General features: G+C 36.1%; 4 protein-coding genes across 9 annotated transcripts in view; 2 read left to right on the top strand and 2 right to left on the bottom strand.

Moving 5' to 3' along the window:
• Positions 1-281: 281 nt before the first annotated feature.
• Positions 282-3797, bottom strand: LOC110809886 (PWWP domain-containing protein 5-like). Of its 2 annotated transcripts, XM_022035854.2 has the most exons (2): positions 3408-3795; positions 282-3243 (listed from the first exon to the last, which is right to left on the bottom strand). In XM_022035854.2, the coding sequence occupies exon 2, from the start codon at positions 2994-2996 to the stop codon at positions 498-500; it is 2499 nt and encodes an 832-aa protein (XP_021891546.1). In that variant the 5' UTR covers positions 2997-3243; positions 3408-3795; the 3' UTR covers positions 282-497. The 2 variants fall into 2 exon arrangements, with proteins under 2 accessions (XP_021891546.1, XP_021891545.1); XM_022035853.2 differs by having other exon boundaries at positions 282-3797.
• Positions 3798-5778: 1981 nt separating this feature from the next.
• On the top strand, positions 5779-8296 carry LOC110809857 (2-oxoglutarate (2OG) and Fe(II)-dependent oxygenase superfamily protein). Of its 3 annotated transcripts, none has more exons than XM_022035820.2 (4): positions 5779-5935; positions 6732-7179; positions 7343-7670; positions 7910-8296. In XM_022035820.2, exons 1-4 carry the CDS (start codon positions 5902-5904, stop codon positions 8150-8152), a joined length of 1053 nt encoding a protein of 350 aa, XP_021891512.1. In that variant the 5' UTR covers positions 5779-5901; the 3' UTR covers positions 8153-8296. The 3 variants fall into 3 exon arrangements, with proteins under 3 accessions (XP_021891512.1, XP_021891511.1, XP_088066034.1); XM_022035819.2 differs by having other exon boundaries at positions 5785-5912; positions 6707-7179; XM_088209908.1 differs by having other exon boundaries at positions 5793-5912.
• Positions 7891-17249, bottom strand: part of MCM8 (minichromosome maintenance 8) — a 28210-nt gene continuing 18851 nt past the window's right edge. The window contains exons 9-18 of one of the 3 annotated variants that reach the window (XR_015814104.1): positions 15874-15944; positions 15670-15788; positions 15210-15339; positions 14851-14902; positions 14612-14768; positions 14330-14504; positions 13943-14113; positions 13744-13857; positions 13247-13353; positions 7891-8030 (exon numbers count right to left, since the gene is read on the bottom strand). Coding sequence is in view for 2 of the 3 variants with exons in the window: in XM_088209906.1 (XP_088066032.1) it covers positions 13303-13353; positions 13744-13857; positions 13943-14113; positions 14330-14504; positions 14612-14768; positions 14851-14902; positions 15210-15339; positions 15670-15788; positions 15874-15944 (1040 nt within the window). In the remaining variant the exon portion in view is untranslated. Of the gene's footprint in view, positions 8031-13016; positions 13354-13743; positions 13858-13942; positions 14114-14329; positions 14505-14611; positions 14769-14850; positions 14903-15209; positions 15340-15669; positions 15789-15873; positions 15945-17249 lie in introns of those variants that run through there. The other 2 variants (XM_088209907.1, XM_088209906.1) reach the window with 2 other exon arrangements.
• Positions 10371-12967, top strand: HCF152 (Tetratricopeptide repeat (TPR)-like superfamily protein). Its single transcript, XM_022035817.2, has one exon. The coding sequence runs from the start codon at positions 10527-10529 to the stop codon at positions 12762-12764; it is 2238 nt and encodes a 745-aa protein (XP_021891509.2). The 5' UTR covers positions 10371-10526; the 3' UTR covers positions 12765-12967.

Raw genomic sequence — 17249 nt, 5'->3', positions numbered from 1 at the left:
AATTTTGTGGCAAGTGACAAAACAAACAAAAGTTATTTATAATTGATACAAGTGCTGAAATTCATTTAGATATTGTCAATCTTGAAGGCTCAATCAAAGAAAAAAAAAAAACAAACAAACAAAACAAAACATCATGCCAAACTGTGCTAAGATGTTGATTTTGGATCCAATACCTTGCGGTAAAAGATTTATTTGGATTTTGAAAAATTTTAGTATGGTGAATTTTCATTTATTACCATAAAATTATAGGGTAGCAAATTACAATGAATGAAACTGCAGGATATCTTAACTGTACTACAGCTATATTTCATTTTTCTAGAGAAGCTACTTATAGAGAATTTCAAACCAAGCTTATTGCACGCAGACAAGTGCTAGTTTAAAAACTAACATTGACATCTAAATATATATATACATATTGCCTCAAAAGAGGAGCACCATGAAACAAGTTACATAACATAGGCATCGAAATGCAGAAAACTGATTCCGATTTCGATAAATCATGCTGCATTTCCATCGTTACAAGCTCTATCCTTGTTCCTTGGCATTTTCGCATTAGGAGAAGCTGTCGTTGATTTAGAAGACGAGTACTTGAGGCAATAGCTGACAAGTGAAGGTCCAAAGATGCTGTATTTCCCTGCACTGCTGAAAGCCGTTTCTGCATCAGCTCGCCTTCTAAAAACCACTTTGGCCCTCTTACTCTTCTTTAGCACTTCAGTCTGTGATTCATTCAACTCTCCGTAACGGCTAAATATCTTGCTCAAATTTGCTTCTGAAGGAATAAAATCTAAATCTTTAAAGTTCAGAATCAGAGCTGTGGGCGAGATATCTGTCTCATGAACATCTTCCTTGCAACTCACTTCTGAGGGGCCAACTGACTGCATTGCATCTGATTGAGAATTCCCACCAGCTGATTGCTGTTCGGAGAAACTGTTATTATGCACACTAATTAAATTTGATTCATTTGAGTGAAGGGTCTCTTTATTAAGAAGCCAGGGTAATTCTACAGCTCCACTTTGATTCTCATGCCATACTTGCTCTTCGGCAAGGCATTGACTTACTCTGCTAGGCAAATTAGAGTCCTCCATATCACTCCATTCAGTCCTTTCAATATTTTCTGACTTGGTTAATTTTTCGCCAATCTTTGCTGAACTAGAATCTTCCAGGCTAACTGAATTCCTAAAATCTGAAAAGAAACTAACAAATGACTTCAAGAAACTGTATTTTTTCATTGGATCTGTTGCAACCGAGTGCAGTTGTAAAAGCATCTCATCAAGGGAAGAGTCGTCACTTGGAATGAGACTCTTACATTGAGATTTCCCACAGAGAGATTTTTCATTACCTTTATTCTTAACTGCAGTTTTTTGAGATGAACCATCACTATGGTTTTTGAGTATCGGATTCGATCCATTCAGTTGGCTTGCCACCCTAAGTATGCTAGCTCCAACTCTAAAAGCTTGCTTAAGTTTTTGAGAGTCATGAGCAGACTCCTTTGATAAAAAGATCTTCCTCTGTTTCATTACTGAGTCATCAGAACTGGAATCATCTGCCTTGCGCTTTTTACCAGAAGAAGGTGAAGTCAATTTACCACCAGCTTTATTAGTCAATCGCCCTCCATTATTACTTAACCTTCTGTCTGCAATCAGCTCTGACAAGCTTTTCTCCTTTTTTCTGGGCTGTGTACTACTCCCAAGAATGTGCTTTCTTTTATGACAAGTGCTATCTCGGCTGCTTGACTTTCCATTTCCAGAAGACAATTGCTCATCAGGTTTGAGTTCCATAACAGCATTTTCAGTCACTTGGAAGCAGATCTTTGTTTCCCCAGAAAGTGAAATCTCTTCCTCACTCTCCGACAACTCACCAAGCATTTGGAATTCAGGGAGCTGATAATAACCTTTCCATCGATGAAATGCCAACAACTGGGCCTGCAATGTTACCAATTCCAGTCTGTTGGCTCCAAAATAACAAGGAAAACAAGCCAAATTCTTCATACATCCAACAAGCTTCGCAGGTTCAAAAGAAGCTATACTGGAAAACCTGTCTCCACCATCTCGGTTGCTTGATTCTTTTTGGATTCCAGCATTAACAATCACCTGAGTTTTGATCTTGTTGTACACTTGCTTAGAGATACAAGAACATGCTAGCCCAAATTCTATCCTTCTAGATACCTCATCCAAGGCACAATCAATAGCGTGATGAAAATCTTCCGAGCTGCTCTGGCTTACCATCTGTGCAAAAGGAGTCCGAAAGGGCTTTATTCGTGACACATCATTCCAAGCAAATGTATGATCCCCGAAATATGCTATTAAATAACTGTCCTTCCTAAAATATTTCTTTGCCTTTTCTGATGAAACAGATGGGTCAACTACTTGCCCTGGCCACCACGGATGGCTTCTAACTTTGCCCCATACCAAATCAGAAAAACAGATTTCTGGCTTTGAAACACTTGACTTCAAATTGACTTCCTCTGCCACATGCTCATCTCTGCTCATATAAGGATCCAAATCTACAACAAGTTTGAGCTCAGAAGATACAATTTTAGCATTCTGAGGAAACCCTACTTCTAATCGCATTACTTCATTCTCAACTACAGAATCAGTTTCCATAACCTTTTCTTCCAATCCAACCGAATTCCCATCCTTGGAAACTTCACCACATTCATCAGCATCCGCTACCAAACAAGTAGGCTTTAAATCAACAGAAAGAGAACCCAAGGCACCATTTTTTGCAGGCTGCAAAGCATTACCAGAGACTGTGGTTGCATTCTCTTTCAGTTTTTCCTTGATCTTACCAGATGCTATTTCAGGAGCTTGGGAAATCACCATATCTTCCTCATCTCGCGTAGACATACCCTCGTCCTGTCTCTCTATATTCAAGTCCAGTTCAGCACCAACCAGAGACTCCTCATTCGCATCATGAGAACACGTTTTCTTATTAATCTCTTGACTGGCTGATCCAACCTCTGTTTCCGCACCAGTTCCTCCATTTACAGACTCCATTTTCCTCTCCACGTCGATCAACACTTCGCTCTTTACATTATCCACAACCCTACCGAAAGTCGAACCACTAATCAAATCGACCAAGCCAGTAGCCCCTAGAAAATCTCTAACCTCGTCACCTGGTACGTCCGGGACCTGACCTAAACCGTCCAAAGGATCTTTTAGGGTTTCGGTTAGACAACCCCCATCACCAGGTCTATCCTCCGAAATATCAACCCCATGAACGTCGTTTTCTCGGTCAAACAAACTTGAATCCGAGTTCAAATCGATGTAATCGGGTTTCGTAGACATCAAAAACAGAAAAAAAAAAAAAAAGTAGAAATTGAACGACGGTAAAGCCCCAAGGTTTAATATCGTAACCCAATATCAGAAATCCACATGTACAGCAGAGAAACAGATTAGTGTGCGTACCTAGGGCAAACCCTCTCGTTTGTAGAAAGAACGTTTTGGGTCTGTTAATGTAACGAGCAGAAATGCAAGGCAGTAGAGTTGGAGGAAAAGAGAAGAGGAGGGTCGTGGGCGGTGGACGGTGGCAGAGGAGGTTTTCCTCTATGGGTTTTCTTCTTCTTCCGCTCTTTTCTCTTTCCTAACTCTTGTTCAAAATAAAAATAGGTAGTACGACCATTTTCACCTGTATAAAATAAATTGGAGGTTCCTTCATTTTCAAAATTTCTTTTTTCTTCCGCACACAATTCCTTGTATGAATATAAATTGATATTTCATATCATAATAATGATTATGAGGTTTTGTGAAAGAGAAAAGAATGAATACATGATAATGAGTAGAGCATATTTGCTCTCGTGAATCAAAAGGAAAAGTTAAATGTGGAATATTTCATATGAGATAAACCGTTAATATTAAAAAGGGAAACTAACGATTTGTTACTAAACGGTTAATACTAAAAGAAAAAAATAACGATCTGTTATTAATATTATCTTAAGTCTATTGCATTAAAATTTGATAAAATATTTTTATATAATAATATTGTTTATATTATTAAAAATAAAAGTATATACTTTTCTAATGAGTTATTAATAGTTAAATTATCATTAATTTAATTTATAAATGCATGACAAAAATAAATTTTTGTTGTATGTTAGAAGGTAAACATAATGAAATTTATTTTTTTAATTAATTAATTTTTTATTATAATAGATTATTAAATATCAAAGAATTTTACCATATAAAATCTCATGATAGATTTTAATATTTGATTAAAATCAAAATATGCAAACTATTTATCATTATACTTTTCTAAATATATATTAACATATATGTAAAGTTAATTTTTAGATCTTATTACATACTATATGAGTTTAACCGAAACCTAAGAGAGAAAAAATTCATGGAAAGATGAACCTTTCCTTTAGCTTTTTCTTCCTCATTTCCACACGATTTCAAGACAAAAACTTTGCAGGATATTTTTTTTCTTTTTTCTTGGCCAAACTCTCACTTAGAATAATAGGAAGGTCGCTAATACCATACTCAAATACAACCTACCCTTATTAAATACTCATTTTGAATACTCACTTTTTAAGAGTAATTCTCTAAAGAAAATAGGTTATATTTTGTAAAAAATATAAGTAAAATATTTTGAGTGTATATTGGTTACGATAAGACACTTTATTAATATGTCATTGTAAAAGTATTTAATGAAAATAATAGAAAGCGTAAGTCGTTTGCTTGAGGAGAGATGCAAATACATATTTGGTGGCCTGACTATCTATAAATAAAATTTACAACCACTTAACTTTATTTTTCGTTTATTTATCATTAATATTTAGTTTTGTACTGTATATAAAACTTAGCTTATCTATGCTAGTTGCACATATTTTTTCATTTAAATTGATTTAAAACTTAAAGATTCAATTCATTCCATCCTCTTGGATTGCCTTAAAAATTTGAGCCAACACTTTGCACCAATAAACAACGAATACTTCTCCTAAGCTATAACTTATAAGTCAATTATTAATAATCAAGCTTTTATAGAGAATATTTAACTATAATGTATAGATATATAAACTAAACCTAAGTAAGATAATATCTAATCAAAACTTTCAAGTATGTATATTTCATCTCGATCTAATATTTTTTTTTTGGAAAGAATCTTAAGTATTAACTTCAAACTTTTAAGATTTCACGATTTTCCAGTTTTATAACTCGTATTGGCAAACCTTGACGTGGAAGTTGTAATCTATTAGTTCATTTATAACTTGTGCATCATTTAATTTTGGTATCATTTGTTTCGAACTTACTTTTTTTGCGAAAATGTAGTTGTTAGTTGTTTAATTTAATGAAAAAGGGGACGAACCTTTTTTTTTAAAAAAAATAAAATAAGGCAAAAGTCAATTTACCCACGATTTAATTGTCGTTATTTGTGTTTATTTTCATTGTAAGAATAGTTATTATTTGCTAGTAAATTATTTGTTATTGTCGAACAAAAAAAAAAAAAAAAATTAAAAGTGAGGAAAAATAACAACACAAAAAAGCAATGAAGAAGAAAAATATAAAAAATCAAGAAAATAATTAGAAAAATAAAATGATTATTAAACATGAATAAAAATAAAAAAAAAAAGAAGAAAATAAGAAAGAGGAGAGGCAGGGTCTCGCCCATTTGGGTCCAATTGAGGCCTTCACATTTTTTAGCTTCCTTTTCTTCTTCTTTTCTTTTACCAAGACAAATGAAGCCCAATAAGTAAACAGTTTTGGGCCTTTGAAGAAAGCCCAAGTACTCATCTCTAAACGTAAGAACGACGTCGTTTCTATGGTACGACAAAAATAAACCCTAGACTCTCGGGTTTGGTCGAAAAGGAAGAAGAGAAGAGGTTTTGGAGAAGCTTGGGACGCAGATCAAGGAGATGAAAGATGGTGAAAAGACTGCGATAGGTGATGATGATGTTCAGTCATGATGAGAAGGTTACTTTATAATCCAAATATATGTATGTATGTACGTATGTATGTATATATATATATATCTTTTTTTTCATGATGGTATTATATATCACCACCTTCACAAACGTATAAGACACACGAAATGCTTAGCTTGTCTACCCACAATTGCCGTCGGTCATTTCCTCTACATTACATGCTTTATTTATTTATTTTAATTAATAAGTGTTATAACATAAATACTAATTATAAGAAATAACTTCTAAATAAAAATACATAAAATTATAAATAGACTCTAATTTACAATATTTTATAAAATAATAATGTACTATTCATTTAATTAAGCAATCTTAGTAGCCCATCTAATTAGACTTTAATTCCCAACTGCCTCCACTAGCTTTTTTTTTTCCCCTAAAAAAATGCTCTCTTAAAGTCAAAACCTAATTAATGGCCAGATTATGCATGCTGATTGCCACCCAGAAAAAATGTACGTTCAGATGCCAAACGATTAACCTAAAATCACAGAGATCATGCCTTCTTTTCTCCAAAATACTGAATCAATTAAAAAAGTCAACAAGCAAATTAATATGATAGGCACTTGAAATATACATATCATTGTCAAACCCAAAAAAAAAAATGTATATATATATATATAATAAACTAAATAGTTAAATTCTATAGCAAGACTAGTGCATCCTCTGTATGCTAATACCGTATGTAGTTACTAAATTTCCATCCTTCCCCACAAGGAGAAGCCATTGAAGTGGCTTGGGTATAATTTACAAATACCAAAAATGGCTCCTAATTTTGACAATAACCAGTCATTGTTTAACTTCGTGGTTCGAGATGGGAATGGCGTAAAGGGCATGGTGGACTTGGGTCTATCATATGTGCCCCAAGCTTACATACAACCAGCAGAGGAGCGAATAGACAAGCCAAGAGCAAGGACTCACGCTGAGCCACCAATTGACTTGTCCAAGTTGGATGGCTCGGACCATGACCAAGTGGTTAACCAAATCATACGAGCCGCTGAGACTCTTGGGTTCTTCCAAGTGGTCAACCATGGGGTACCTGTTGAGCTGCTGGAGTCACTTAAAACTGCAGCTCATAATTTTTTTGCGCTGCCGCCGGAGAAGAAGGCTGTTTATCGGAAAGGGGTGAGTCCTAGCCCGTTAGTCAAGTACGGTACGAGCTTTGTGCCGGAGAAAGAGAATGCATTGGAGTGGAAGGATTATGTTTGTATGGGTTATACTAATGATGATGATGCTCTTCAGTTTTGGCCCAAGGAATGCAGGTATATACATATATATATATATATATATTCAATTCAATCATGCATGTATCTATATATATATACACACACTATATGTACAATATATGGACTTCATATAATTCTACAAGCTAAACTAATGGAAACCTACCATCCATTAATCTTTGCTGTATATTTATAAACACAGTGAAGTGGCACTAGAGTATCTTAAAAGATCAAGTAAAATGGTGAAGAAACTAATAGAAATTCTGATCGGGGAAGTGACAAATGAATCCAAAATAGAAGAGCTGATGACTGTGAAAATGGTTAACATGAACTTCTATCCAACATGCCCCAATCCTGATGCTACTGTGGGTGTGGGACGTCATTCGGACATAGGCATCTTAACTGTGTTATTTCAAGATGGTATTGGAGGTTTGTATGTGAAAGTTGAAGAAGGAAACAATAAGGAAGAATGGGTTGAAATCCCACCTATTGCAGGATCTTTGGTCATCAATGTAGGAGACACTTTACAGGCGAGAATTTCTTTCTATCACATATTTAGTTGTTTAATAATTCATTGAAATGTTAGTTTGGTTGAAATCTTTTTCTACAAAATTATTTCCGAGTACAAAAGAAAAAATTTCATCATTCAATAATTATCTTATTTTGATAGGGAACAACATATTCTTACGTTGATAGAAAATAATATTCCATCATTCCTAACGTGTATATTATTGGAAACAATGCTAATGTTATATACTTTTGTAAGCAGATACTAAGCAATGGAAGGTATAGAAGTGCTGAACATAGAGTACGTACCACAAGTAGCCAAGCAAGAGTTTCTGTACCAATATTTATAATTCCAAAATCAACAGAGAAGATTGCGCCGCTTCCTGAAGCAGTGGAGAGAGATGGCGTCGCTTACTATCGAGAGTTTTTATATCAAGATTATAGGAACAATTTTTTCGGAAACAAACACGAGGGAAAGAAGTCTCTTGATTTTGCAAAGATTTGAAGCCAATCTATGCTCATGCAAGAATCTCTAACGTTTTATCTTTATCTATATATGTACAATATTTACAACTCCTTGAGATATATTAATGTATGAATAATAAATTGAGTTTTTTCTTCCTTCTATTAATTTAAAATTTTTCAAAAATAGTTTATTACATAAATTATTTCATATGTTATTAAGTCAGAGATATAATATGTAAATCCTAGCTATTATTTATTTTAGTTGGTAATTACAGAAACACAAGGGGGGGCGATAATAAAGGAAACAATCTGTCAAAAAAGACCCATATTTGGTATCCATGGGGTGACTCTGATATGGAAAGCTTTATGATAAGAAAGCATGGACGGTCTTGAATGAGTTTTGGTTATGCATGCATACATATATACATATATATATATATATATATATAAATCTTTCTCCAGTATGATACATGTTCGACATTCATTGGATCTTGGAATGACTCAAAATTTTCGGATAGTAAAAAATCTATGTTCTTCACCCCTTTGAAAATTTTAGAAAAAAGGCAAATTCACAATTAATGAGAATCTTGAGTTCCTCTTAAACATGTGGCACATGAATATTCATCTGTTCAAGCTAATTTTTCTCCGTACAAGACTAGACAAATGGGTCAGCCCTCAGAGCTTAGAGAGGAACCTCACCATGACCTTCATCTTCTGTGCGTCAACCTTTGACGAGAATGAAATCAGTCAATCTAAGTATAGGCCTAAGCAATCTCCGCAACTAGACAATCTCATCATGAATAGACAAATGGATCAGCCCTCAGAGTTTAGAGAGAAAGCTAATTTCTTTCTGTACAAGACTAGACAAATGGGTCAACCCTCAGAGCTTAGAGATGAACCTTACCAAATCCTTCATCTATGGTGTGTCAACCTTTGACGAGAATAAAATCAGTCAATCTAGGTATAGGCCTAAGCAATCTCCACAACTAGACAATCTCATCATGACTAGACAAATGGGTCAGCCCTCAGAGCTTAGAGAGGAAGCTAATTTCTTTCTATACAAGACTAGACAAATGGGTCAGCCCTCAGAGCTTAGAGAGGAACCTTATCATGACCTTTATCTTTGGTGTGTCAGCCTCTGACGAAAATGAAATCAGTCAATCTAGATATAGTCCTAAGCAATCTCCACAAATAGACAATCTCATCATGACTTTGGTGGAGGAAACAATCACCAACAAGAATAAAAGGATCTTTAGCGTTACCAAGCGAGTCCAAAATAGATGTTACTAGCTATGATGGTAAATTAGATTCTGATGTCTTCTTAAATTGGTTAGTTAGCATGGAGGATCCTTTTGAATTGTATGAGATGATAAACATATAATTACAAGATTTTTTAAATCTTTTATTTTTAATATATTTTAGTGTCTATAAATAAAGTATTTTAATTTAATTATTAGGTAGACTTGTTATGATTATTATTTAAATATTGAGGTATTGTTTTAATATTCAGATTTCATATCTCCAAATTTTGTTCTTAATAAAATTTTCTTAGATTTTCTCATTAAGTTCTCTTTATCCTACATTACTGATTCTCTCTCCTTACTATTTAATTCTTAGCAACGAACATGAGGAAGTGGAAAGAAATTGATTTTTAAAAAGTTGACAAAGGAGCTTCCTCCAAGGGAGCAGTAAAGGGCAAGACTCTGGATGTGACAAAGAAGAGCCTGAGGCATCATTAATTATTGTAGCAAGAGAGGACCCTAATGAAAGAAAGCATTAGCCAAATTGGTTAAAGAAGAAACCTAGTTTTGGAGAAAAAGAGAAAGCCTTTAGAGTTATAAAGAGGAGATTTGAAGGAAAGCCTTTTAGTTAGGTGAAAATGAAAAATGGGTAGAATAAGATGACGAAAGATGGGAAATAAGAACTCTTTACCAATAATTACTTGTCATGTAAACATCTCTAGCAACACAATTTTTTCTTTACTTTAACCAATTAATTAACATATTCTCAGACCAAGTTTTACACATTAATAAGACCTCCTAGAAAGTACTCAGTGTTGTGTCCGTCTTTTAAATATATATTTTTAAATTACACACTAATTATTTTAATATATCATATACTCTGTCAACTAAAATAAAATTTAGCTAAACCAAGTAAAAAAAATTTGGGTTTGGCTGAAAAAGAAATAGCGTTTAAGAATTTAATTGAACAATTTAGAAAAGGAGGGGTCTGGCGTTGAATTGATTGTAAAAGGAGAAGACATAACGAAGTCAGCTTCGCCGAAGACAAACAAGAGGACAAGACCCACTCGACGTAGTTCATCCCTTTTCCACCCAAAAAAAAATGTTCGCTCTCTCTGATATTATCCTCATAAATTCAAAATCATAGTCCCTCTCCTCCCAAATGAACCGGCCATGAACCTGTCAACACCTCCTCCATCGCCGCCCTCCTCTTCCTCCATTTCTAACCAGAGCTCTTTCTCTTTAACCCACACCTTCACTCTCCACTGGCTGAACCTACCGGCAAAACCCACGCGCCCCTTTCGCGTGCATACCACAGCCAACCAAACTAATTCTACTGATCTCTCTATCTTTACCACCAACGCTACAGTTTCCAGCTCCACCAACAATGAGCAACAGCTCTTGTCTCTACTTCGTCAAAGAAAAACAGAGGAGGCTTGGATTGAGTACACTCGGTCCACTCACCTCCCCGGACCCACTTGCCTTAGTCGTCTAGTCTCCCAATTATCTTACCAGAAGACTCGTGTCAGCCTCACGCGAGCGCAGTCCATTATCACGCGCCTCCGTAATGAGCGCCAGCTCCACCGCCTTGATGCCAACTCCCTTGGCCTCCTCGCCATGGCTGCAGCTAAATCCGGCCACACACTTTATGCTACCTCAGTTATCAAGTCCATGCTTCGCTCAGGCTACCTTCCCCATGTCAAAGCATGGACCGCCGCAGTCGGTCGCCTCGCTGCATCCGGCGATGATGGGCCCGTGGAAGCTATCAAGCTTTTCAGCTCGGTTATTCGCCGAGTCCGCCGCTTCAATGACCCGGCCGTGATTGCCCAGTCGAGGCCAGATACCGCTGCATATAATGCGGTTCTCAATGCTTGTGCCAATCTTGGTGAAACTAACCGATTCCTGCAGTTGTTCTATGAAATGCCTGAGTTTGGTTGCGAGCCCGATTCCCTAACCTACAATGTTATGATCAAGCTGTGCGCAAGAGTTGATAGGAAGGACCTGATTGTTTTCGTGTTGGAGAGGATAATTGAGAAGGGAATTCGCTTGTGTATGACTACACTGCATTCACTTGTTGCAGCCTATGTTGGGTTCGGTGATTTGAGAACGGCAGAGAAAATTGTGCAAGCGATGAGAGAGGGGAGGAGAGACCTCTGCAAGATTCTACGGGACTCAAATTTGGAGGATGAGACTGAATATGACCATGATTTTAATGATTGGGAAGATACGAATCTAAATGAGGAAAGAGAAGATGATGATGTATTTGCGAAATTGCTTCCTAATTCGAGTAAACCGAGTGATGAGCCCCCATTGATGCCAAAAATGTTTGCTCCTGACTCTCGGATTTACACTACCCTAATGAAAGGTTATATGAAGGCAGGCCGCGTCATGGACTCTGTAAGGACTCTAGAGGCAATGCGGCATCAGGATGATAGTGCCAGTCATCCTGACCATGTTACATACACAACCCTAGTATCTGCATTTGTGAAGGCAGGGTCCATGGATAAGGCTCGTCAAGTACTAGCCGAAATGACAAGGGTTGGAGTGCCTGCAAATAGGATTACATATAATATTCTGCTCAAGGGTTACTGCAAGCAGTTGCAGATAGACAAGGCAAAGGAACTGCTCAAGGAGATGGCTGATGATGGGGTTGAACCTGATGCGGTTTCCTATAATATCCTGATTGATGGATGCATACTAATTGATGACAGTGCAGGGGCTCTTGCATTCTTCAATGAAATGCGAGCAAGACAAATTGCTCCCACCAAGATTAGTTACACTACTTTAATGAAAGCTTTTGCCATGTCAGGCCAGCCAAAGCTGGCCAACAAGGTGTTTGATGAGATGCTGAGAGACCCAAGAGTTAAAGTTGATTTGATTGCGTGGAACATGCTGGTTGAAGGATATTGCAGGCTGGGCTTGGTTGAAGAAGCCAAGAAGATAGTTCAGAGAATGAGAGAGAATAATTTCCACCCTAATGTAGCAACTTATGGAAGTCTCGCAAATGGGATTTCACTGGCTAGAAAACCAGGAGAAGCGCTATTGTTATGGAAGGAAATAAAGGAGAGGTGTGAAGTGAAAAGGGAAGAAAGCTCGGATGGGGATTCTTGTTCTCCCCCACCACTGAAACCAGATGAAGGGTTGTTGGATACTCTGGCTGATATTTGTGTGAGGGCTGCCTTCTTCCGTAAGGCTTTAGAAATTGTAGCGTGCATGGAAGAGAACGGCATACCCCCAAATAAAACCAAGTACAAAAAAATTTACGTGGAAATGCATTCAAGGATGTTCACTAGTAAGCATGCTTCCCAGGCCAGGCAGGATAGAAGAATTGAAAGGAAGAGAGCAGCTGAAGCTTTCAAGTTTTGGTTAGGTTTGCCCAACTCTTATTATGGGAGCGAATGGCAGTTATAACCTTCAAATGAGTAGGACATCTGGATGGGTTGGCCGAAATACTCGTCCAACTCAACATGGTTATTTGGTGTCCTTGTATACTAGGATTAAAATATTCAGGTATGTATGAAGTCTGAACCTGGATGAAAATATATGAATTTCAGATGTAATATAATAGTTCAAAAATGTTACATGTAACAAAAGAAACAATGACTACTAGTTTTCGCTGTGGTGTGAAAATTAGTTTATAGCTATGCTAATTTTCAGGTAACAAGAAAATAAAGTTTGGCCGCACAGATTTATTATAAAGAACTTACAGGTTATTATGACGACCAAGTCTACACATCTAAGCATTATGACAGTTGTAGCACATATGTTTAGATTAGCTACGCATATACCACAGCTGAGTATGTCAGGAATTCACTTGTGACACTGGGTAAATACTTGTAAGATGAATTTAAACATGGGCAACTACTTCGATAAACACAGGAAAAGAAGCATACTAAAGTTGGTGCTCTCGAGCCACAGACTAAGCCTCTGCTCTCTAATTTTGCAGAGTTTAGCTTCTTGACCTTGATGGTTGACTTCGTGAATAAGATGAAGATAACACCTGCATGAGAAAGCAAGGTCAATGGGGGCACATGACACAAAATTGTTTCAAATCAAAGGTTATTAAATTCAATTTCTCTAAAAGATTAAATTTTGGTAAACTCATTCTGTTATTAATAAGAAATGAACCAAAGGAAAATCTGATACTGTAATGCAAACATCATGACTGCGCCAATCTTGACTCAGTAATACCTCCTAACTGAATGAATAATGTCAGATTACAATTCCCATTGCAAGACAAAACCATCTCAGGAATTTAGTATGGAAGCCATATGAGATCATAGAATTTAATTCTTCAATTTTAAAATAATGTTTGATTTTGTTGTCTGGACCTCCATTCTTTGGTGGTATGTCTGTGGTCCCTGAAACTTCGAAGTTTGCAATGGGATACCTGATATTTCTTTGGACCCTTCTTGAGTAGATAGCCAGCAACATTCAGGTTCTCCACAAAGGTATCAATATCAGGAACTCTTATGCTAATTCTATCTGCCAGACAGTAAATTTCCTGAAGACAAGAATAACCATGTCAATTATTTGATTTTGGGGCGGCAAAACTGCTGAAGTTTTATATGGAAGGTAAAAGTGCTTACAGAAATTGAAAAGCAATCTTTCTGCAGCAGCTCTGATTGCTTATCAAGAGCACTTAAGAACCTCTTTGCTTCTTTTTGTTGACTCATACCCCCACTCCGACCAAAATCCACAAAGCCATGCTCATCAACATATTTATCATACAGAGACTCCTTCATTATATCAACCACATCCTGCAAAATAAATGTTTCACAGAAAAGGAACTCATCATATTATCAACATAAGGATCTAAAATTTCAGATAATTTAGATTTAGAACACTTTCAGAAGAATTTTTTAAATGAATAGTTTAATTTGTTTGTTAGCACATGTAAAGAAAGCTTTTTTCTCTGATTGCTTAACTCAATCAAGGAAACAAAAAGGACCTTAGGCATTGCTAGATGAACTAACCAAAGCATCTTGGGCTGTTATTTCTTCCCTCAAGTCTATCCGAGCTCTAGCTTCTGCAAGCCTCACCAAACTTTCAAGTTGCCTTGCTGTTATAGGTGTACTATCAGCAGATGTATTATGGTCTCTCAGTTTCAAGTAAAACTTCTGCAGGATTTCTGCTGCTGGTTTTGACATCCTGTTTGATATAAAATTGATAAACAGCAATGTCAAGGATTGCATGCATAAAATAAATTCATATTAGCGTCAAAATAAAGATCACAGCCAGAGGTCATATCAGATTACCTGGGAAAGACAAAAGCTCTGGCATAAGCAATATATTTTCGAAGAAGTGGACCTGGGAGCGGAACAAAATCATTGTCTTTCTTCGGATCAAAGCTCAACCGTGAAAGTATAGAACCACCTTTTATTCTCATACCTATGCTTTCAAAATTATGTGGTGCTGCATTTGATAAACACAAGCGCATGAATTGTCAGAGATATATACTGTGTAAAACTCACAGTAAAAGAGTTAGAAACACTACCCGTTCGTAGCTTCTTGGGCACTGGTGATTTTTCCACATCTCCAGAATGAAGCTACAATATAGACACTTGAGTCAGTTGCTAATGCGAGCACGTGCCAAAACAGATTACCGTTGAGAATGTGACCCTAGATATCAGGATACCAATAACTGACCAAATCTTTCAGTTCACAGGAAGGCTTCTCTGAGCATTCCTAAACTCTTGTCTAGCATACAAAGATGCATTGTTGAAAGATGCAAATATTGAGATTAACCCTCTTATACTGAAAAAATGGTATGTCATCTTCCTCTATCATAAATGAGAGATGAATACATCTCTGCGCAGGCAAAATAATAAAAAATTGACCATATAAGATACTTACTGACATGATATGTTCTGAGACTTGTTTATCCAGCAACTCATCAGGTTTATCAAGTAATATGAAAACCAAATCAAATCGTGAGAGAAGAGCAGCACTCATTTTCAAATTTTCATTCACTGTTTTTGCACGGCTGCAATTTAGATATCAGAAACAGTTAAATTATTAACTTTTGAAGTGAAGTACTAGCAGAATCTACCATGTTAACTACAAAAACAGAATGCTTCAAAAAAAAGAACTGTTCTAATTTATGACATGCTTTCACAATATGAAATTTATGAAAGACGTGCCAGCTGCCTTGGGCATAGAATACTGCCAAATGAAGTAGTGAAATAAGATATAATAGACAAATAAATGAAGAAGAAATCCGACAGCAAATAATTTCTGTAGAAAATTTACTTCAGCTTATATTTCTCCCTTAGAACATAGTAATCTAATAAAAGAAATTGAAAAAATAAATTACTTGTAGTGACCACCGACAGGGTTTGCTGCTGCTAAAACAGAAGTCCGTGCAGATAAACTAGCTACAAGTCCTGCCTTTGCAACAGAAACACACTGTTGTTCCATGGCTTCCAGTAAAGCCTGCGATAGTCCTACTATAAGTATGATCTACTTGAATGACAACTATTTAGATATCAAATAGTACTTTATTAAGAAGCAAGCAAACCTGATGTTCTGCAGACATTTTATCAAATTCATCAATACAGCACAATCCACTGTCTGCAAGTACCATGGCTCCTGTTTGAAATGTCATAATTAGTTGATAATAAAGGTGTTTGCAACAATCCATCATGAACTGAAAATACTAGAGGCTCGTATAGTATGGACATCCTTTGTTACTTTTCGGATTTGGAAATGTTTTCAGATAACTAGTTTGAAGGATGTTTGGATTGGCTTTTGTTTTTGGTAAAATCAGCTTTAAGTTGCTTTTAAAAGAAAAGAAAAAGACTCAGAGTTATTTCGCTTCTATCCAAAGTGACAGAGTCAGAGGGCTTAAAGATAAAAAATGAAAAGCTAGTGAGACTAGGTTTGTTTCATGGTGTTTAATGATAAATAAAAAGCTTCCTCAGCTACGGTTTTGGACCAATATACCTCCACTGATTTTAAAAGTAGATTGGCAACAATGTCCAAAATAAAATATCAATAAGTTATCCTTTTCTTCTCATTTATCGATTATGAACTTATTAGAGTTTTTTTTTTAAGAAAAAAGAAAAAAGTGAGGTGTTCAAGCATTTTACCAGTTTAAAAAGCCAATGAGCTATGTGGCTCATTTTAAAATGCAGAGTTTATAAGCTAGAGAACTTATATGCCTTTTAACAACATATGAGCTGATACAATTTATTTTAACAAATAAACTTTAAGATATTTGGAGAACACAAATTTATAAGTTCTACTAAGTTATTTCTTTGACACGCTTATGAACCATTAAATATGCTCAATCAAATGCTGCTTATGTATAAACCCATTGATTTCTCTTACTGAATTGAATGCCTAAAAAGTCAATGATTAGGAATTTTGGGTGCCCATTATTCCAGCTTGTTACCAAAGAATGACATGATATTGCCAAGAGTGCACCTACTCGCTCTTCCACCACGCTGATGAAAAGGTTTAAGATACATATTTTATCAAATAACTTTAATTAAATGTATGAATAAACCTTAACATGACCACGCGGTTAATACGCTCAAATGATCAAATTCTTAGATGCACAAGGAAGTAGCTAGTGAAGAGCAGAATAAGAGGGGTGCAAATACGGTAGCAGGTCAACAGGAGGGGCTGGATTGGTTCAGGTTCTGTTTGAAGGGAAACACAGATTTGACCCTGCTAAGCTCGGCAACATGGTATTGAGGATTATACAGATCAGCCATCCTGTCAGGACCTTGCACCTGAAAAGGGGATCATACCTTATTTATTGACTATCATATTGGCTTTTTTTAAACTGTCATATTGCTGTCATATTGCTGTTCCAACATCTAGTTTAAAAAGTTCAGCAGTCCGAAGTGTCCTATTGACAAAACTTCAAATGTACAAACATAGTATTTT

Source organism: Carica papaya, chromosome 8, assembly GCF_054855325.1.
Source record: "Carica papaya isolate Zhongbai chromosome 8, ASM5485532v1, whole genome shotgun sequence".
NCBI classification, from domain to species: domain Eukaryota; kingdom Viridiplantae; phylum Streptophyta; class Magnoliopsida; order Brassicales; family Caricaceae; genus Carica; species Carica papaya.
The sequence above is the reverse complement of the archived record's forward strand: the minus strand, read 5'-3'. Positions and strand labels throughout refer to the sequence as shown.

Bases quoted from the DNA above. Each gene is read 5' to 3' on its own strand.
- LOC110809886 (XM_022035853.2), bottom strand. From the start codon at position 3,287: ATGTCTACGAAACCCGATTACATCGATTTGAACTCGGATTCAAGTTTG.
- LOC110809857 (XM_022035819.2), top strand. From the start codon at position 5,886: ATGATGATGTTCAGTCATGATGAGAAG. The intron at 7,180-7,342 runs GTATATACATAT...TTATAAACACAG, and splicing joins TTTTGGCCCAAGGAATGCAG to TGAAGTGGCACTAGAGTATC. The intron at 7,671-7,909 runs GCGAGAATTTCT...TTTTGTAAGCAG, and splicing joins ATGTAGGAGACACTTTACAG to ATACTAAGCAATGGAAGGTA.
- HCF152 (XM_022035817.2), top strand. From the start codon at position 10,527: ATGAACCTGTCAACACCTCCTCCATCGCCGCCCTCCTCTTCCTCCATT.